The sequence below is a fragment of the Mycteria americana genome, chromosome 2 (assembly GCF_035582795.1).
Source record: "Mycteria americana isolate JAX WOST 10 ecotype Jacksonville Zoo and Gardens chromosome 2, USCA_MyAme_1.0, whole genome shotgun sequence".
NCBI classification, from domain to species: Eukaryota; Metazoa; Chordata; class Aves; order Ciconiiformes; family Ciconiidae; genus Mycteria; species Mycteria americana.
This window is the reverse complement of record NC_134366.1, coordinates 75,958,918-75,980,892: the sequence shown is the minus strand read 5'-3', so window position 1 is coordinate 75,980,892 and position 21,975 is coordinate 75,958,918. Positions and strand designations below refer to the sequence as shown.

The window sequence follows — 21,975 nt, the reverse complement described above, 5'->3', positions numbered from 1 at the left end:
TTTGGAAAATACTGAAAATGTCAACAAAGACTCAGGACAAGAGCAGAAAATTTAGCCATGTCACATAACTGGTAAGTCTAAGGTTTTGCACAAAGCTAAGTCTTTCTGTCATGCAAAATGCATAATCCACCTTTAATTAGTTACAGCCACATTTTCATTAAAATTGGTAAGAAAATACTTATGTTACTGTGGGTTGCAGAAGAAAATTTAAATGCCTAACCTTTTTTTTAAAAAAGAAAAAAAAAAAAGATCATAATCTCAACTTACAGCCCCCTTATTTTCTGAAGCTTGAGGACAACACTCTGTGAGGTGTCTGTGTGGTGTGACTGTTGGTTGTACTGCATCACTTTAGAATTTCTCTCCATTTTGTGTAGCACAATTGAAAACATCTAATACTCTATGAAGCAAAACTCACTTGGATTGTGGACAAAATTCTTCTACACCTGTCTTTTCCCTTCTCAGAACTACCTTCACAAGTGATGGCAGTTGACTTTCACAAGAATTTTTAACCCTTCATACTTTCATGATACAACTTTAAAGCATTTCACACAAGTGTTCGAGTGAGTTAAAATAATTAAGTATGAAGTGCATCCTTACGTTTTGGAAAGCTTGTTCAACATGAAGAGTTTATGGCAGAGCATGTCACAGCAAGGACCATAAGATGCTGGTAGTCACAAAAAAGAAAGCTGAAACGATGCAAAAGAAGGCAGGCGTTCAAGCCGATGACTAGATAAGCAAAAACTGACGTGGGGGAATAAAGAATGGAAGTCTTACAGAGGTACAGAGAAATATACTGTAGATAGCCTTCAGGATCTCAAATTTGATTTAGAAGGTAATACAAATCCAGTGGAGGCATTTCAGGAGAAGCTAAACATCACTGAAGCGCAGGGCATGGAAGATTTCCTTGGCAAGAGCACCACTGTTTTACTTTTTGCCATTTTTAATTTCCAAGCCTATGACTGAGAGGTGCCATTCAAGGCCTTGATGGCCCTACAAGATGGCAATTCCAGCTCCACTGAAGTCCAGGCCAGCCTACTTAGAAGAAAAACCTTAGATGCCAGCAAATAAAGACTGTCTCTAATTGGCCTGTTGAGAATTAACCACTGAAAGAAGGGGGGGGGGGGGGGGGGGGGGGGGGGGGCGGAGAAGGTGTAAGTGCAGCAAGTTTTCTGTACTGCATTGCCCTAGCGCAGGTACCCTGCTAACCCAGCCCCAGACTGAATAAGGACACTGACCGGGGATTTTGAAAGTCTTTTACAAAAATTTATTTGACAGTTGCTATTTCAGGAGCCCTTTGATCCAACCATCAAAAATAAATGGAGATGCATCCTGCCCAAACGCCAGTCACAAGCACCGAACAATTGGTCTACTAAACTTCCACACCCAAATCCAAGTCAGGCTGAGACAAACCTCTTGCTGGATTTTTTTGCTAGTTTTCAACAAAGTAACACGGAAGTCTGAATTTCTCCCCACCTGGTACGTCCACTGTGAAGGAGGCAATATCCTGGAGCACCTTCTTTATGCATTGAGCAAAACATTTTTTCCCGGACTCCAAGGTTTGTGTTGCCCACATGCAATACAAGACACTGAGTGTAACGTCAGCTTCTCTCCAACACCAGTGAGCCTCTAAGATAACCCAAGCAGACCAGCTGTACACAAAAGGAGTCCATTTTTCCACGTGCTGCCAGCCTTGGCACTGTCAGCAGAGGCACCAACAACAGTGCTAGTCAGAAAGGTTTAATAAATAGCAATGTGAACTTTACTCTTTCATATGTATACACTGGATAATATAAAGACAGGGATGTAAAGCATGCTTTATCATACTGACTTTCTATGTATGTATCACTTTTCTTTTTTCCTTCTTTCTCTCTTTCTCTCTCTTTCACTGAAAATTAACTCCCTGCTGTCTCCAGCGCACGCTTTTAAGGATTGCCATGTTCCCTGTGTGTCAGGCAGTGGAAAATGCAGCTAGCACCTTAAAAGTCTGCATTTCCCATGTGTCCACAGTAGAGTACAATTCATTACCTGTTTCCTTAAGTCCTGAGCCGATCTATGAAGAGTGTGGTGGTTGTTAGCAGTGAGCCCTTTCGTAGAGGAGCCAGTGTTTGTAGTAGGATGGTGATTAGCAGCAGCCTGGTCTTTTCGGCTCTCAGCCTTATGTTCACTGTTCCTCTCCTTCCCTGGTGTGGCCTCTTTGCTTTTGTGTTTCTGAGCAGGTTCTTTCTCCTTCGATGATTTGCTGGACCCATTGAAAACTGAGAAGAGAGAAAATCAGACTATTAAGGAAAAAAAAGAAAAAAAACCCAAAACATACCAGACCAAACTCTTCATTCAAAACAACCCAGCTTTCTCTTCTGTCACTGTTGGATATGTAGTGAGCATCTTCTTATATCTAAAGTAAAATTAATACAGAAATAGAAGCCCTATTTTGCATATTTCTTTATATGAACAGATTTACTAAAGTATTTCCTTTTCTTATTAACACACATTATCTTCAATGTCTAAATTAAAACATAAAAGGTATATTACTGTTTTGATTGACCTAAATTTAGACTTATCAGTTTGACTTTTATTTATGACAGTTTTAATTAACTTTTTGCTGTTGCAGCAAGGGAATTCTAAACATAACCTAAACAGAAAAAGGATTTATTTTTACATTAATGTAAAAAAAAAGGAAACATTCCATGAAAAAGCATGTTTTGTTTTCATCAATATCCAAACTGCTGAACCAAACTCACAGCAGTTTGCCTATAGCAGACAAGCTGCAAATAGAAAAAGGTACTTCTGCAAAGAAGGGAAAATACTATGTAAATGGTTTCATTTTGGAACGTGTCATATAAAGTAATGCTGGGACCTATGCTGAGCGCCCTAGCTTCTGCTAAAGTGAAGGGATAAGAAAGCACAGAAGAGAAATAATATTTTTTGTACAATAAATATTATGCAAACGTATATGAGTCTATCTCAGCAAGTTTTGTTCCTGTCTCTCTGTTGAATTTATTTAAGAATAGTCACTGCTCTTTTGTTGTCGGGGAACATGAAAAGCTCAGGTTAAAACAAAACAAAAAAAACCCAACACACGTCACATTTCTCTTTTTGTTTGTTTGTTAATCAAAAACATGGTGAATTTATGTCAGTGCTGCTCCCTCTTCAGTGAAGCACTTGACAGAGATCTCTGAGGCTTGTGATCCAACACCCAGAAGGGCAAGTGCCCTCCTGCCTTCTCTACTCATATACTCTTGGTTTTCCCCCCTGCCTTTTTTGGCAGGGTTTAGGAAAGGAAGTAAATAAGAAAATTCATAAATACTTAATAGCACAAGTATCTAAAAATCATATTTATTACACACACCATCTGTTTGGGAATATTAACTAAATGAATTAAGTTATTGTTTTCTTGTGAAATGAAAGCCTTCTTTTGTCACTAAACATGATCTACCTACAATACATACCTTTTTTCATAAATTGTGAAGCTTAGCTGTCTTTACAGATGTCCTGTAGTATTACGGTAGTAGTAGCAGTAATAGTAATAATAATAAACAACCAACAATCCTGCTGGACAGAAGAGGGGCATCTAAGCTGCTTTTGAGTAGACACCTACCTCCAAACCTTCCCAACTAGCTACCGACCTTCCCACCACACGTCCAAAATCCAAAACTCCAGCAAGCTATTGAGGACTTTGTTATTCAGGTCACTTATCATATTCAGTTAGTTGTAAGTGTTGAAGCAGATTATGTAAAAAATAAAAAATTGCAATTGCTCCTCCTCCTCTCTTCCTTTCCTCTTGCATAAATTGAGTAAGAACGAGAGAAAAGCCGTCAGCAGCGAAGTCACCACAAATTCCCCTGTGGCTCCGTCACTCCTGAGCTCAGGAGCAACTGGCACTGCCCCAGCCAACCAAGGATTTCTCAGTGATTTCAGTGAAAGTCGTGTAACCTCCGTGTCTCATTTCCAGTGATGGAGCTGATAATAATTGCCAACCCCTCTTGGGGAGTTCATGACAATACATTTATCCTCCTTTGTAAGGAGTTCTCACATCAGATGGAAGGTGCTACAGACGCACGAAGCACAACTATTTATTTTTAATAAGACATGGCACAAACAACCGATGGCAGCTTCGTTAATATGTATTTCATCACTGCGAGTGATATTTTCCTTCAGAGGGAACAAACTGTATATACTGATCTGCTCATACGGAAACGTTAAGTCAGAGAGATTAGTTTTCTGTATTCAGTTGCCACTTTATAAACCAAAAATTACTAAAACAAAAAACACGGCCAAAAGCCAAATTGTGCACTTTTATGGTTCACCAAAAAAACCTCAGCGAACATGAGACAAGGTATATTTTATATGCAACAGCTCATTAATTTTAAGTGTCGTGGGAACACTGCCAGTTTTACCCTCTGAGTAATTATCTTTTGTCTTAATTTGTAAGATTCTTGAAAGGGGGAAGAGAGAAATGGGAGAGAAAAAATGTTGAGTCTCACAGGAAAAGCTTAAAAAGCTTAAAGCCTGAAAACACAATAAAAAGGGAGAGATGTAGATGCAAAATAGTCCTAGTCAAGCTGTCTCTAGTTAAACAGTAGATGGTATCAGTTTCTATAAAAATTAATGTTTGTTTCTTCCAACACCAACCAATATTGTTATATCCAGCTAGGTATAAAAGCCTTCTGCAACAATAAGTTCTGCAAAATTCATGAACATATTATGTGAATAAGTATCAAAACGTTAACTTGATTAATTACAAAACACTATCACAAGCCAAGCATTTAAGGGGAAAAAGAAAATCCCCTGGACTATGATGTTGCTCCCATATGAGTAAAAATGTAGAAGTAAGTTATTTAGACTTAGAGAATACAATACAGGATTAAACTCTGGCCCTAATAGCTAGTAAGACAGTTCAGTGAAAAGATGAAATTGCCAGGAAAGACCAAAAAGCCCCCCAAGAAATCTCATTGTTGAAGAATAACTGATAATAAGACAGAAACACCCACTTCCCAAAGGAAAGAAAAGCAATAAACCCCCCCCAAAACCAAAACTCTGCATTATTAATGAGACCAAATCTGATTTAACAATAAAATGATTACTAATTCTTTTGTGTCTTCTTATGCAGCAAATTGCATTCTCCTTCATGTCTGCCAGCTCTTCAATATTTCTGAGGCATTCAGAAAAGCAGAAAAGGTGTACCTTATGCTTTACTAAGCCCAGGTATAGGTATGTCCCAGCTACAATTTCCAATCCTAGAGATAACTCTGATACACGCAATATCCAATGTTCTGCTCCTAGTTATTTTTTTTTTTTACTTGTGAAAGACTAATCAATAAAGATTTCATCCTTGAAGCAATAATTTCATTAAAAAACAGAAAGAGAGAAAAACATCCCAACCCACAGAAGTGATGAAACTCACATTATTAAAGCAGATACCTTTTGTAGTCTTGAATTATGATTATTTTATGCTACCTTAACCAGCTCTATATTTCCAGAACAGCTTTTACTTAAAGGTAAGAGCACTACTAACAAATAATTAAAAGTGCAAGTAAGTTATTAGTGCACAGACACTTCAAATAGAACAAACGGCTATCCTTTTATCCATATCTATCTGAATGCTCATTCTCAAAATGATGCGCCCTCCAAAGCAATTACTATTATTATTAAGCTGAAACAATAAGAGTCCCACAGTGAAATACTTGTGGGTCTTTTGGTTAGCAGTGATGATCAAATGCAAAGAAACTGAACCACTACATTCAAAACTCGCAAGCACTGGGGGTTTTTAAACCACTGATATAATTTATGGCAGCAGAGCAAAACCTTATGGCAGGCGTGATCCCCATGGATGCATCACAGCGCTCTCTGCATCAGGGGAGCTGGACCCTGGGCACCAATATTCACCCAGGATCCCATACAGGGACTTTGGGGTATCTCATTCGAAACTGTGATAAAGAATCCCTACGCAAACCAATGCAAACTGTGCAAATTGTGCATGTAGTAGGTGCAGCTATAATGGCTAAAAAAATTTTTGCTCAAGTAAAGCCATGGATGTGCTCAATTGCTACAGATTAACTAAGCATTTACCACAGGAATTGACACTGTAGTGAGCTATAAACATTTGCTGTGCTTTCAGCAATTTTCTAAAGTATTCCTACAAATTAATTTGCACGCAAGTATTTTATAGGATGCATCCAGCCAGCCATTCAGAAGCCAATTTATAATATGTACAATGATCAGGCTTTCACTGGGTAAGCAGCAGAGTCACTGGACTGGGTTCAGCCAACCGCTGTCTCCATGGGCAAAGCTTTCTCTCCCAAGCCCTCCTGGAGATTATTCCTGCACCAGGTATGCTTTATACTTGAGATAACGGGGGAGCCTGTTGCAGGGGCAGCAGAGTACTGGTGTATGAACTCTCTTGCTTTATGCCAGTGTCTGGAAGATAAAGGCACGGACCATACATGTATACATATGCCGCATGTTGCAGAGCTTGTGCTGCATAAAGCAAGTGATTGCGTATTCATAAAACTATCCAAAACAAAGAGGGAAGATAAGAGTGAAAGGGAGAAGTTTTGTTTTTAGAAGGAGAAAAGGGAGCCTTGCCAATGTTGTGAACCCAAGACAGCTATTCCAATGCAAACCTCATGTTGTTACATAGATCATGTTTGGGAAGAGATGTAATATTAATCAACTTTCTGGCATTAAGTATCCGTTACTGTACAAAAACATTCTTGCTCTGGCTTTAATTCAGTTTTAAGTCACTGTGAAAACATTTATGTGGCTCTCAAACTGCCTTAAAGGACCCAGGCAATAATTCTCTTCCCCTCCCAGAGGAACTAAAACAATGATCTACTTCCATAAACCAGAGTATTTTAATACTGCCAATTGTTTTCCTTAAGTGTTGGGTATGTTCAGACTTCTATAAACTGTTTCCAGAGATAGAAGCTGTCTTCTGGAGCCCCCCAATATGATCTACCTACTCAGGGTCAGTGGCAAAGGCGTACTTCAGGAGAAAAGGACACCACAACAATGTATGAAAACGTGCAGTACCTGTGTTTCTGCATTTCTCCAGCCCTAACCCAATGCTATGCCATTCATCAGTGGACAACTCTGCAACAAAATTTCCATAGCTGCATGCTAATAGAAGTCAAACAGGAGAACTGCGGCAGATAACACTGAATTTCTTTTTGACGCTATCAATAACACAGCTCAAAACCCTACACGCACAGGAATATATTGGGCCACTGAGAGGAGCATTATTGGTATGAGACACCACGCCACCGTTTGCAAAAATTCAATACCAAGTGTCTTGTCTTAGCACAAATTCATTACTCGCACCTAACCATTACGACACAAACAACATCAAAAGGGTCACTCGCTAAACAGCAAGTCCATACAAGAAGTGTCTATCTGTTATCACAAGTCTCTCACCAGGATAACAATTCAATTTTTTGAGCAACTTCCAGCTCCCCTATTCTTCTCCACAGGTCATACATCTAGCTACTGAAAATCCGCAAATCCCTGAATGTGTTGTGTCTGATTTGCATATTTAAATATGTAAATTACTGCAAAACGGGTAATTTTCATGTTACATATTTTTGCAGAAAAATTAAATGTGCAAAAATGTTTATTGCAACAATTACTGGTTCCATGGTGTTTCAACAAAAGGCTGTAAATCATCAAAATAATTGCCTACCCATTTACTATTGTAGCACTCTGCCTGAAATTTTCTCATTCTGCATTTTAGCTGGATGCAGAAAATATTTTTCTTCTAAATGTTTACCTCTCCAGGATTAATTTCACTGAAAAAGATGCATGAGCCTAAGACTCCGTCTCGTGTACCCCCCCCCCCAAATACCGAATTTAGTTAAAACCAAAACTAAATGAAGAATTGCAATCACAAATTAGAATTTTCTCACAACACTCTCAAACAGTAATCTATGTAAAAGATAAGCCATTTAAACCCAAGATGTACAAACACTGCATTGAACTATATCCTGAAATAAGAAAAAAAAAATCTACAATCTTTTCCTGCATTATCTTTGTTACTACACATGTAAGGAAATTACTCTGCTAAATTATCCATTGCAAATTGAGAAGCGAAACATTCTTCTGTATTTCTGGTAAGTGAGGAAGATAGCACTAAAACAGAGTATAGTATTTCTAGCGATGCCTGCTTACCACGCACTACTGCCAGATCTGTTTTGAAATTTGAGCCCCAAGAAAAAAGGCATCTATACAATTTTCTCCCCTGCTCATTTCAGGCTAACGGCACGCAGAGCAGTTTTTATCTGACCACGTTAACAAAACACAGCATGGACCAGTAACCGTTTCTGATCCAGTAGGTTTTCGGACACACTCGAGCTGGTTTGCTCCAGCTAAGGAAACAAGACTCTCCTTCATGAAGAAGTCTGGTTACAAATAATGATGGCTAACTCTGTTTTCCTAAATGTAAATTAGAACTTAATTGTCCGTCTCAGGCATCCGAAGACAAACAGACATTCCCAGGTACGCTGGCCCAGCTGTGTACTTCTCTCCACCTTTGAACTGCTGTGCTGGTGTGTGAAATACCTAATCCTGCAATCATCCTTCTTGAGGAAATTAGCCAACCATTATTAGAGGAATTGTACCCTGCTGCACGCAATTTCAAAGTTGTCTACGCAACTGTTATCTGTGTACGCTGCTCCTCCTGAGGCCCTTTTCCAGTCCACAAGCCCTTTCAAGCAGAGTAATGCCTATCCCCTTTTGCTCTTGTGATGGGACTGATAACCCAACAACTCCCTAACTGCATCTTCCAGCTCCTGATCCCAGCCTGCCTAACAAAACACTTGGCACCTGCAAACATTTTCCTTCAGCAGCCTGCAGAGAAAACCTTCCATTGTGCCACAGAATGAAATCAAAGTAGGATTTATTTAGTTGTGAGGAATTCAAAGAATTAGTTGTAAAGAAACAGAGACCTAAGCCTACCCTCTTACCTACAACTTGGAATTTCCTCCGAGCAGCAGGGAGATGTAATTTAGACTTGGTACCTCCCTGTCCCTGAGGGAAGTGGAGTACAGCTCGCTTGCAGAGAACCTGCTTTCCCTGCATGTCAGCCTGCAGCAGCTGATGACTGACACCCTCCTCCCTTTGCATAAGGTCAATCTCCTAATAGGTCAATGTCTCTCCATCTCCTCCTCTGTGTTGGCAAGATGCCCTGTCATACAGCCTGTGGTTGAGAAGTTTCTCCCCATACCTGGAAGCTACACTGAAGAAAAAACATATTGTTTAAGCTACTGCTCCTGCCTGCTTCTTCCATTGAATTCCTTGCATTCAAAGCCATGTAACAGTCTCAGACAGACTGATGGTCATTTGAGATGCGTACAAAATGCAAGCTGGAAAATAAGCATATCCATCTGAGCAGCACGCAGGCATCCCATGGCTGGGCGTTCTGGATCTAAACGCTGAGAATTACGGGGTTCCTACACCCACACTTAAAAGGGTCAGTAACAGGACTGCAATTACAACACATTCATCTGAACCTCTGCTCTGTCTGCTGCAATATGCAGCACCATATCATGCCTAATTTTCCATATGTTAATTTTGAAATTCACCACAAACTTATTTAGAAGGTCTGAAGTTAAAAGGGAACTACATGCTTTAAAAAGATGAAACCTTGACTGAAACAGCAAGAGGGATTTCTCTATTCCAACTAAATGTTCATATGGTTTCTTAGCTGGGAAAATATCCTTTTGAAGCCAGTAGCTATACGGAGACCAAGTGATTCAGTTGACTAGTTTCTGGCCTTTCACCATTTTAACCCCGCTATAAATCCTAACTCAATTAAAATCATTCTGATTAGGACCAAAATTCCACATCAAGTTTTAGAAAGTTTATAAAATCTCCCCCTCCTCAAAAGACATATATTATTAAAAGCACAAACCTCTGCCAATTTTATTGCTAAATTTGTCAGAAAAGTTATCAATGGTATTTTGCGGAAGAGGCAAGACTAGATGACCTCCTGGGGTCTTCTCTGACCTGAATTAATCTGACATGTACTGTGAGATCATACCTTTATCTATAAACAAGTAAGAACCACTCACATGTTTTACTCTACATTAAAAGAGAATAGTTCTCTTGCAAACAAAAACTGAAAGTCTTCAGGCAGTATATTCTCTTAGTGAGAACTGTTGATTGTAGTTTAAGCATGCTGAAAAAGACTGTAATGGGAAGAGTTACATGCAGAACATCCCACACGACGTGAGAGATACCTACCCAGAACTAATACTAGCTTCTAAGCAAGGCACAAAACACCACCAATGACATCCAAGCCTTTATCTGCTGCTAACCTATCTTAACATATGTCAGACCCAGCCTAATCAGCTGAAGTTTGGCAATGACATGAAACCAATTTTTAAGAGCACGGCTCTACCATTTTCCCTTGTGGCAACCACAGCAATATCTTAGAAAACAGTTTAACCGCAAGACTATCACTGCCTGCACTAAGATAATGTACAAAGGAAAAACTTGCACATATCCCTTTTCCACACTCCCATGAATGTGGGGGATAAACACTTCTCCTGCCAAATATTTTACCTTGCTCTTTAACAGCTGGATATGTGTGCAGCATATCAGAAGTACTAGGAAAGGAGGATGAAAAGGCACAGGTAACAATCTGATGCTTTAAACGTATCTATGTAAGCAGTAAGGTTGGAAGGTGACAGGTCAGTTAAGCTAATTACTTCAATTTGTGCAGCAAGCTATGCCACGTGTTATACATGCTTCTTATTCATACTTCAGCATTTTTGATCAAGTTAGCTATCCAAAAGGTGGCTCAACAGACTAGGTTATAACAAATAGTTTGGTGTGCGACCCTAATAACGCCCCATATTGGCTTCAGAAGAGGATATTGACAACTGACTTCGCCCAGGAAAGTTGTTCTGGCCCCCATTTAGTAGAAAGCAATCATTTGACACTGTCTAATGACATTAATTAAGCTCTGAACCTTTGTTGTTGTATGTCATAGCAAATGCTTAACATTTTCAGGTCCAAAGTGCTTGACTACACATTGTATATTAAAAACAAAAGACTTTAATTCATTAAAAATAGACTCTCACGCTAGATTAAGTTCATTTGCTGCACCCGTCCCTGGTCTGCCTTTGTGTGTGGTCTCATTTAAGAGACACACATGAACCAGAACCTACTTTATTCACAGGAAACAAAATACTATTGGCTGTCAACCAAAATAACAGACACTGAAAAATGGGAATACCCCTGGGTAAGAAAATTTTAATTAAAAAAAAAGAAGAAGAAGAAGAAAAAAAAGAAATTACAATAACGAAGAAGAAGCAGCTGCCTTCTCTGGGAATTCCTGTTTCATCACCTTTGTCAAAACATCTCACATTGTCTCCTATGCATTTTATAAAGGTCTTTTGCAGATCTATTAAAACAGCAGTTTCATCTATGCTCACTCTGATCTATATTGATAAAGATTATGAAGCCATTAGATGGCTCATTAAGTTTGCCTTTACTTACCCCCAATTAAGATTTCAGGTGTCTCTGGTTTTGAGCTAATTTCAAAGTGGCTGCCATCTGGGACATTCTCAAGGAACACAATCGGCTCCTTTTGTAATGATATATCACATTTAAAACTCTAAGCCAGCAGTTCTGTGACGTGCAATCTCATTTTCCATATGTAGAGTTTTGTGCCTGTTATTTTGGGGGGGTTTACTCAGAAATCCATCCAAAGTGCCAAGTTTTGATCCATGCCTTTTACAGCATTAAAGCTCCTGCTCACAGCTGACAGTTGAAATGCCATTAGGCATAACGTCCCCTTGCACTTCTCCACAAATGGTTCACAAAAAGAGTTTTTGAGCTTGGGTGTGCAATAAAGAACAGATGTAGTCATGAAAAATAGTTTTGGTATATTTAACAAGGGTGTCCCTTATAGAAAACTCCCCTTTGAAAAGCAGAGATGAAGACCAGCACAGTGAAGTAATTGGGATCTACTAATCTCTTCTTCAGAGCAAGAGTAGCACAAAAGGACAAAAAAACCAAAGCAGGCACAGGTCACAACCATCTCTCAAAAAACATGCTGTAGAGAGACCTTCCTCTCAGTCCTCCTACTAAGAGGAGGAAAGCTGAATGGGCAGTCACCAGAAGGAAAGATTTTCACGGTAAACTAATACTGAGGAAAGGAACAGACAGCACAGGCTCCATTTTGAAATTATGTCAGACAGAGAGGGCACAGAGTTGTTATGATACAAGAGGTCTTGCTGAGAGAGAACCAGATCACCCAGGACTTTGGCAGTGGAGTATTACAGCAGGCTCAGAAAATTTTCAGTGTGGCTTTTAGGTCTTCCATTTTACACTAGGTGATGTTGCAACATACATGGATCCATTTATCAAGACACGGCACAAGAACATTGTGACAGAAATACTGTGTAATGAATGCAGCTTTTGTTGATTTGCAAAGAAACAACTGACTTGAAAAGGCTTCTTCCATAAAATCTTTCAATCAACAACATGAATGCAGTATCTTAACCTACTGCAATTGTGCTATCAATATTACATGTGAGAAATTAAGTGTTGCCCCTGTCACACGTTTTGATAACACTTATGAATGCTTATATTTAACTTTGATAAATTAAAATCATTCTAGATTAAACATCAGTCTCAAAAAAGCCAGAGAGAGAGTGACTGTCTGTGTCTATACATGTGTGTATGTTATGTGTGTGTATAATTCCTCTGTGTGTGTGTGTGTGTATACATATATATATATATATATATATAATTCCAGCCTTGCAGTTATAGTTCTGCCACAGACAGAGTTCAGATTGTTAGGAGAAATAGGTTAAAGCAGAAGATGCTAACACTACATCTCACTCCATTTTCCCATTATGGCCTGTATCCCTTTTCACTCAGATCCAGAAGAATGGACAAGGATTAAGCATATTCAGCTCATAAATTCCTTTACTAGGCAGTGCAGGAGAACAGCACTACTTAGGACCTACCTTGCCCATTTGGTACATGTTTATGCGTTTTTCCTTTCCTGGGGGTTGACTGGCATGATGATGAAGCATTGTTTGTGGCTGTTTTTGTGTCCTCTGTCTCCTCCTCCTCCTCTTCTTCATCCTCGTCATCCTGAGAGCTTCCAAAATATACCATGTTGCTGGGCAGGGCTGGAGAACCTGATCATTATCAAGAAACAGCTCATTAGCATCATTACATTCACTTACTGCACTAACCATATTGATCATAACCTACTTTACCATTATGCATAGCAAGGGAAGAGGGGGACTCAGAGATGGAAGGTCACACTAGTGCATGACTAAGTAGAGATTTTTTATTTATTAATTTTTATCAACAGGATACGTATGTGCCTGAAAAGCAGGGTTTCCCCCCCCAAGCACATTCTATTCATACTTTAGACAATCAAAGAGTCTTGCTACAAGCCCTAATTAATAGCTTTGTGTATTCAGAAAAGGACTAATGCACATGCTTAATTTCAAATGCGTGCTTAAGTGCCTTACTGAAATCTTAACACACAACCTAGAAGCTTACAGCTTTTCCAAACAGAAGAAAAAAAGAGCATTTACAAACTAATCTGCACCCCGGTAATATTTTTAGGTTATTATTACAATAAAATATTAGTATTTAAACTTCACAATGCTTTGCAGACCTCTACAGTATTGTACACAATGCTTTGCAGTATTCTGGTTCAGTTTTAAACAAAGAGAAAAACTGAGACATTGAGATGCTTAAATTTGCCTAGCAGGCCACTGCAAAGGAGAGAAAAGAGCAAAGGTCTCCTGTTTTCCCATGTGCTCCTCTTGAGTATGTTGCTTCTCATCTCTTGCTTACTTCCCATGATGCTCCCCTAACCTGCCTTGTTTGTGCAAGGGTAAGATACAACATGCAAGTCAGTGAGAGAGAAGTGAGGATCCACAAGCTTAACAACAATACAGAGTTGTAATTTAAATGTAACTCTTGCACAAAATTTCTTTTACATATGTAATGCAACAGTGTATACGTTTCCCTGCACTGCATCAGGACACATGACATGACTATAGCAATCTAATAACTATTTTTAAATGTACAAATACTGTTGACAACTAATGGTCACTTTCCCTTATGCCCAATATTAGTTTCTACTTTGAAATTAGTCTTCTGTCTATCCCCTGTCTATCCCCTAGGGACAGGTGCCCTAGGAGCCTCCTACTTATTCACAAAGAGATTTTTTTGGTGAAGAAAGGGAAAAAACAGAAAGTCAACAGAAGTGGAGAATGGGGACTCATTGCTTCAACTATTTTCCTGTAGCTAAATAAAACAAAGGACAAAGAGAGCTAGGCTACAGACCAACAACACAAGGTAGTGGCTATTTGGCTGATGCTTTCTTAGGAAACGCTTCTGGCTTCAAGTTCTTCAGAACAGCAATTCTGTGTTTTGTTTGGTTTTGAGCTGTTGGTGTTGTCATTGCCAACAACTAACTGAAGCTTATTTTTGGGTTGTGTATTTTCTACTCCCACCAGGTTTGTACAAATATACTGTAAATTACAAAAATTATATTTTAATGAATGGATACCTAAATATGACACAAACACTGGGATAGGCTGTTTCTGCAATGAACTATCCTTTCCTAAGTGTTTTGGCTGGGATGGAGTTAATTTTCTTCATGGCAGTTTGTATGGTGCTATGTTTTGGATTTGTGACCAAAACAGTGTGATAACACAGGGATGTTTTAGCTATTGCTGAGCAGTGCTTACACAGAGCCAAGGCCTTTTTTTTTCCTGTTTCTCACGCTGCCCTGCCAGCGGGTAGGCTGGGGGTGCACAAGAAGTTGGGAGGGGACACAGCCAGGACAGCTGACCCCAACTGACCAAAGGGATATCCCATACCATAGGACATTGTACTCAGCAATAAAAGCTGGGGGAAGAGGCGGGGGGGGGGGGGGGGGGGGGGGGGGGGGAAGGTTCGGAGTGATGGCATTTGTCTTCCCAAGTAACAGTTACATGTGATGGAGCCGTGCCTTCCTGGAGATGGCTGAACACCTGCCTGCCCATGGGAAATAGTGAATGAATTCCTTGTTTTGCTTTGCTTGTGCTTGCAGCTTTTGCTTTACCTATTAAACTGTCTTTATCTCAACCCATGAGGTTTTGCACTTTTACCCTTCCAATTCTCTCCCCCATCCCACTGCAGGGGGAGCAAGTGAGCGACTGTGTGGGGCTTAGCCCCCACCTGTAAAGACCTTTGCTCTTGGTCTCTATAACAGCCCCTTTTGGGACTGCGGCTGCCTTGGGGAGGAGCAAAGAGAAACTCCCCACGGGAACCCCATGCTGTGCATCGGTGGTAGCCCTGGGACAGCTAGGGGAAACACTGCAGCAGCACCTAGGGCACGACAATTCTTCCCCCCTGAAAATGTACGTATAAATCCATCCAACCTACTCATAAATGTATGGACAGATACAGTTATCCTAGGGGGAAAGCCTTTTGCATGCCACAACTTTAATATTTATATAGACTAATGATCAAGTTAAGATTGCTGACATATTTCAAAGCATGGGAGCTGTAGCAGCTTACAGAAACCAAAACCTTCGCATTTTTTATGCAAGCCCAGAACTTTCTGGCACACTCTAAGCAATCAACCATAGTAGGTAAGAGGTGTTGAGAGGCACATTAATTCTTCTGCTTGGAGGGGAGCTTTAAGTCTCAACAGCAACTACCTAGAAGACTCCAAAACAGTTACTCTAGGACAGTGCTGCCTGAAAAAGAAATTGTCTTTTTTCTTCCATCTAGGTACCCAAGTCTGTGGTATGGATTCAGAAGTTATTAGCTCTGCAAGTCTGTACTGTGCATCAGCTTTAATCAGGATCCGAAGTCTGGCACCATCAGTGCATTAATGCATTGACAAATGATGGCAGTAAAAGAAACTTACTGTTAAGAATCCTCAAAATTAGATTCAAACACAGACTAAAATCCCTCTATTATAATTAGAGAAATAGCCAGAAAGTTTATCTTTCCAAGACACTAAAATAGGAGACCAGATATAGCATCTATTCTGTATGCCTCATCTTCCCTAGAGTTCCACATCCCTGAGCTTTTTTGTCAGCTGCTTTCAACAGCAACCAGAAAAAAAAATTATCTGCGACGCAAATGTCGTTATTACAATAGCAATCTTTTTTTTTTTTTAGAGCACAGAATAAAATATAGTACTGTGTCATTCTGCTTAGGAAGGAGGGAGGGTCTAACCCAAGTGCAAGAGCAGATACAAACTTCACCTAACTCCTGGTATTCAATCGTTGTAATCTCAGTGCATAAATCTTCAGTCAGAATGGCATTTTTTAATTCCTTCCAATCGAGAACTATGAACAACAATGGTTAAACCGCATTCCTGGGACAGCTGGGACTGTTTGCGAAGTACATTTCCAGAGAAATTAGACTAGCAACATCCAATAACACAGGAGAGTCCTGCTAGCCCTCACTCTACTGATCTAAGTGCTCTGCAATATGAGACCTCAGAGAAAAGCTGGTGTTCAGTCTGGATCGCTTCCTTCCCTCCTCCTCCTCCCCAGCTTTTCCTACATATTTATTAAAGTTGACTTGCAAAACAGAAAGAAAGAAAAACAAGGCTGGACTTGTGCATTTTTGTTCTATTTAAGCATTGTTATGGATGGAAAACACTGAAAGAAATCTAAAAGCTTTGAGTTTTCTTGCTTACTTTTTATATTAGAACTATTTTTATTATCATCTTTTATAATAAGATTTCAGTTCTGGAATAGCCTCAAATACTAAGAATTTGTTCACACCTATAGATTGAGCTGGTTAAAACCACTTTCACTTTAAGTCTATGTAGCTAAATGTGTCCAAAAGCCTGAGAAAACACTAGTTTAAAATACTGAAACAGGCTGCTCAAGCTCAAGATACTGCAAATTCTCTTTATGAGCAAACTGAAGGAAAGACAAGCCTGTAAGTACTCTGTGATTTCATTCAAGCTAAAAGAATTACAATTATGTTGATTAGGCAACACCTAATGTGTGTAAGTGTGAGCGGTTGACCTGCACTGGTGGTTTACACCAAACAAAGAGCTAAGAGAACCACCCAAAACTCCTCTTCTGGAAATAAAACTCAGACTTTTCATGACTGAAGAACTAATGAAGCTCATATGAGCAAAGCTGCACTGTTAAGAGTGGAAGGTAGGTGATCACTCACCTTCATTATTATAATAAAGATTCCTGTCCTAAATATCCCTCATCGTCTCTGAGACCAGACAGGGATGAGTATATGGTGCCATAGCCTACCTCTACAGGGGACCCCATTTGTTACTCAAAGCTGCTAATTTATATAAACGATAAGACCATTGGCAATGTGAAGAAGAACGTGCACTCAAGAGCTGGTTTGTTTTTTCCAGCTATATCAGTTGGTCTAACAAAATACATTGACCTTCCTCATAAATCTGGCCAGTCTTCATCTCAAGTTAAGAACATGGTGGTTTTCCTTACAGACGGACTTTGTTGAGAGTTGTTGCTCTCAGGTTTCTCCATGTATAACAGATATTTATCATGAAAATGATGTATGACAGCACGATGATAAAAAACCCTCCAAAATGGCATGAGAATAAGGAAAACTGCAGGTTCAGCACACGCATACATACACACACGTTCACAGAACATACAGTTGTAGGCGCTTGCTTGATTTTTTAATTTACAACACGCTATTCTGCACATTTTTGTCTTTGCCTGGATGCACTCAGCAACGTAAACCCATGGGGCAGCTATGCCAGTTCATTCTTGCAAATATTTTGCCAGCCAGGCAGCAGGAGTAAAGATGAGCAATCATCCCTCCTCTTCCTCTTGCCCTCCCCAGCACCAAGGCGTGATTCTCAAAGCCTACCCAGGGCAATCTAAAGAGCAACACCAGAATTTAATTAATAACCAACAGCAAAAGAGAAGAGCTGCAATGCTCTGGATAGAGGGCAACATCTGTGCCTGGGAGATGGTGCATGCCAGGTCTCAGGACTCTAGGTATATAATTCCCCCCTTCCTCGCTTTCTATCCCCAAGAAAACAGCAGAAAAATCTGCAAGAGAGTTACAAGAGCCTGTGGCTGTATTGAATTTTACAAGTCTCCTTCCGTGCCGGGAGACTCCCAAGTTGTGCAGGCAGCTGCTACCACGGGCCCTGCAGCGGATGAAGGGGGAGAGCAGTGGAGCAGCCCTCCAGGGCCTGGGGAAAGCACGCGAGCAGCCCTCCATATTGAGAAACCCACCCTGCTGTGCACCCGATCAGCAGGTGCCGGAAAAACCTGCTTACTCAGCAAATCTGATGGTAATCTAGAAAACAAAATTTGACTTCCCACCACTTATTTAGAAGACATTTCATATAAGGAACCATCTAGACTGTCTGTGGCTGCGTGGACATTTTTCTTGGCATCAAAAATGGTCTACAGAGCATCTACCTTCATCTGGCCTCTTGTTCTTATTCCTGCACCACCACCTCGACTGTGGCAGTATAATTTTTTTGTGGGGCCATGTGGTGAATCGGATCAGGGAACTGATTCAGATTAAAATCCCAGACTAAGGAAATTAAAGTCCATTAATAAATGCTGTAACTGTAATGTAATGTTACAAGCTCTCAAGTAAAGATTTGGAAAATTTCTATGCACACTTTTTCTTATTGAATGTGTAGCTTAATATATCACTTCATGTTATTAAACAAAACATGAAATGCAGTATGTTTCCAATCTTGTGTAGGAGCTGCATGTTTTACATTCTGTCCTGATGATGTCTAGGCACACACTTCCTAAATGCCTTTTTTTTTTTTTCCCCCTCAAGACAGTTGATTTGTTTTGCATCAATATTTGCATAAAAGCACGTGCCATCACCAGAGAAGTGGACGACGCAATTGCAACACATTGGGAAGGAAGGAGAAGCCATGCAGAATAAGTAAGCTGAAAGAAAGGGCATGAAGCAGCAGCAGCAGAGCAGAAGAAGGGAGGGGCTCAGATGTGCTGGGGCTGGAGAAAGAGGCGAGCAGCAAGAGATAAGTTAGCAGACGCACACAGGCTGCAGGAGCAACGGAAGAAGGAAGATACTGAAAGAATTACTGGCATTAAATAGTAACAAATACAGTAAAGCGGGAAGGACAACCTTGTATTGAGCAGCTTTAACAGGATTATCTGTCTTATAGTGCTGTCGACCTGCTGCCCTGATCTGGACACGTGCCACTCACCTCTTGTCACTTAACAAGTCGCTGTTAACTCACAGTCGAGAGCAGAAAAGCTATGGCCAAGGCCAAGCAGCAACCTGGAGGGAACTTCCCAGCCCTCTCCCCCTCCTCCAAATCATGGCAGGAAGGCCAAATCACCAAAGCTGGCCCTCACTGTGCAATTCTAAAAGCCTAACAAATTGCCGTGGGTGACTAAGGGATTGCAAGCCATGTGGAAAGCTCAGACAGCTAACAGTACCCCAGGTACCCTCTACTCACCAGTATTAGAGCAGGAGTTACTGCTCCTGCGATCAGATACCGCTGTGCATGGCAAATTTTGAGAAATCATTAATGGTAAGTTGTTTTTTTTAAACTCACTCATCATGGTTACAATGAGCTATGAATTATTACAAAAAGGGAGGATACTCAGCTCTTTAAAAAACGAGGTTTGAAGTATGTTTGGCAACTGTTTCCGTCAGTATCTGCAGTTTCATTATTGAAATTCTCTCGAGTATTTTTGTCTTCCCTCCTATTGTGAGGGCAACACAAAAGAAAATGTAACTATATAGGAAAAACAATTACCACAACTATACACAGAGTGTCGCCTAATGCATATGAAAGGATGACAAGTGTATTTTATGTCCTCCATTACAATAATTCGATGCTTATACAAAAATAAGTACAAAGTAAAATATGTTTTTTTAAGTCATGGTGCTGCTTTTAGCAGTTTTCCCAGAAAGATGTTACCCTCTGCATGTGCAAAATTCAGGCTTGCTACTAACAGTAGGCAGAATTGATGCTTACGCAACCTGTACATACAGATGCATTGACCTCAGCAGCAAGTGCCTGATTAATAGAATAAACTAAACTCTTTTTCAGCCATTTTATTTGACTAATGAGGTTATTAAATTTTTTTTATTTGACAAATGTGTAATTTTCCCTCCTAAATTACGGTATGTTTTGTTTCTCATTAAATTACATTAACTTTTGTCTTGGACTAGCTAAACATATTTAAAAAACCTCTGAATTTGGATCTGAAGAGTGGAATCAGAAGTATGGAAAGTGCATGCGCTTTGCCAAAAGCACTATTTCATTACTCTTCAGAATTAGCTGGCAGTGTTTCTGCAATATTTACTGAAGTACAAACCAAATGTTTTCATCTGGACAGGATTCAAACCCTAGTATGTTACAACCACAACAAAAATCATCTCAATCCAAGAGCCTTCTCTGTAATTTGGGCTGTGGTTTCTGCAAAATTGGAGGATTCTTCTCCTGAATTATTTACACCAAGTCCCCCTCTAGCTCCTCTCTTTTTTCTCCCTCCTAACAATTAAACATAACCCAGATGTGCTTTGGAAAAATCTTAAAGCAATTTAAGACATCAGAATGATTTAAGCACAAGGCAGGTCAAGGTATGCGGGACTTAAGCCTGCCCTGATAAACACGCGGCATGCCAAGCCCTACAATGAGCCACATCCAGAGGTTTGGCTTCTCCTCTAACACACGGCCCCATTTTGGGGCTGTATACAGGTGGAAAAACCTTGCCTCCCAAATGCTCCTGATGTACTGGCATCTCAATGCTTAAAATTTAGGGCCTGCTTCTCATTTATTATATGTCCTACTTACAACGTTTTGGCAGGACAGCGCCAAGTCCCTGAAGTGTAAATAAATGTAATTTATGCCCGCACTTTATGGTTGTCTTACGGAGCAAAGCTAAAAGAGAATGAACTGCATAAACTCTATAGGAAAGAGCAATTGTATCTCACTTGCTCTGACTCCACCTGCAGAAACAGTCCCAGAGAGAGCTCCCTGGTGCCTGAGCAAGAGGGAGGAAAAGGCCATCCCAAGTACAGAAATAAAACAGAGCTCATAAACACACCAATGCTCAAACTCTCCCTTCCTCTGCCGTTGTACGATTCACAAGATGCTTAGTGTTACGGCTAACTTATTGGCTAGTCTAGTGATATAAACCCCATTTTCTTCTCGGTCCAGTCTTCAAAGCAGTAGAGCTAAAACCAAAAAGCCAAAGAAAATTGGGAAATGGAGTATGGGTGGGGAAATGCATGAATCTGCAGGAAAAAAATAAAAGGTTCATTTTCCAAAGCTAACAAAACACACCAGAGTAACACACTAATGAATATTAAAAAAACCAAGTAGAGTGCTTCTCACATCTACAATTTGTGTCTGACGATCTCAAAGCAATTTACTTCCGCTAACCTGGCTAGATTTGGCAGTGAACCTCAAAACCAACCCTTCCCACATACACATCAACCCCCGACTTTATGTTCCCCTCCACCATGAACAAGACAAGTCTGCAAGTCCCAAACCACCACGCTGCCATTCCCAAAAGGCTACCAGGCTATGTTTCATACCCAAGAGATCCTGAGCCCCATCCCTAGCACAAAATAAGTCTTTCGGGGAGCACTGAATCTATGGTAGGTTCACAGGTTACAGAAGCAGGCTCACAGGTTTCTGGCTGGGAGAAAGGGCAGGAATTGCCTTTGCCAGAATACTTTACATTGCCCACCTGGGCACCAAAAACTGTGGGCAGCAAGGTTTTGAAGTGCTGCTGCCACCATCGCAGCACTCGGATTTTACACCAGTAGCTCATCCATAATCAACATCCAGCTATGCCAATACCTATATACAGAGTTAAAAATTTATCCTCATTTTACAGAAAAACTAAGAAGCTTGCCAAGGCACTCGGAGTGAGTCTGTGGCAAATACAAAGGCTGAACCGCAAGATTAGTCTCCCGTTTCAACGAGTTAATTTCATCCTGTGGCTTTTTGCAGGGGTAGATATTGGAATCATTAAC

General features: G+C 40.2%; 1 protein-coding gene across 9 annotated transcripts in view; it reads right to left on the bottom strand.

The window, feature by feature from the left end:
* Window positions 1–21,975, bottom strand: part of JARID2 (jumonji and AT-rich interaction domain containing 2) — a 228,194-nt gene that overhangs the window by 38,328 nt on the left and 167,891 nt on the right. For all 9 annotated transcript variants that reach the window (XR_012774336.1, XR_012774337.1, XM_075493800.1 and 6 more), the window contains 2 exons: window positions 12,972–13,148; window positions 2,026–2,255 (listed from right to left, as the gene is read on the bottom strand). Coding sequence is in view for 7 of the 9 variants with exons in the window: in XM_075493795.1 (XP_075349910.1) it covers window positions 2,026–2,255; window positions 12,972–13,148 (407 nt within the window). In the remaining 2 variants the exon portion in view is untranslated. The remainder of the gene's footprint in view (window positions 1–2,025; window positions 2,256–12,971; window positions 13,149–21,975) is intronic.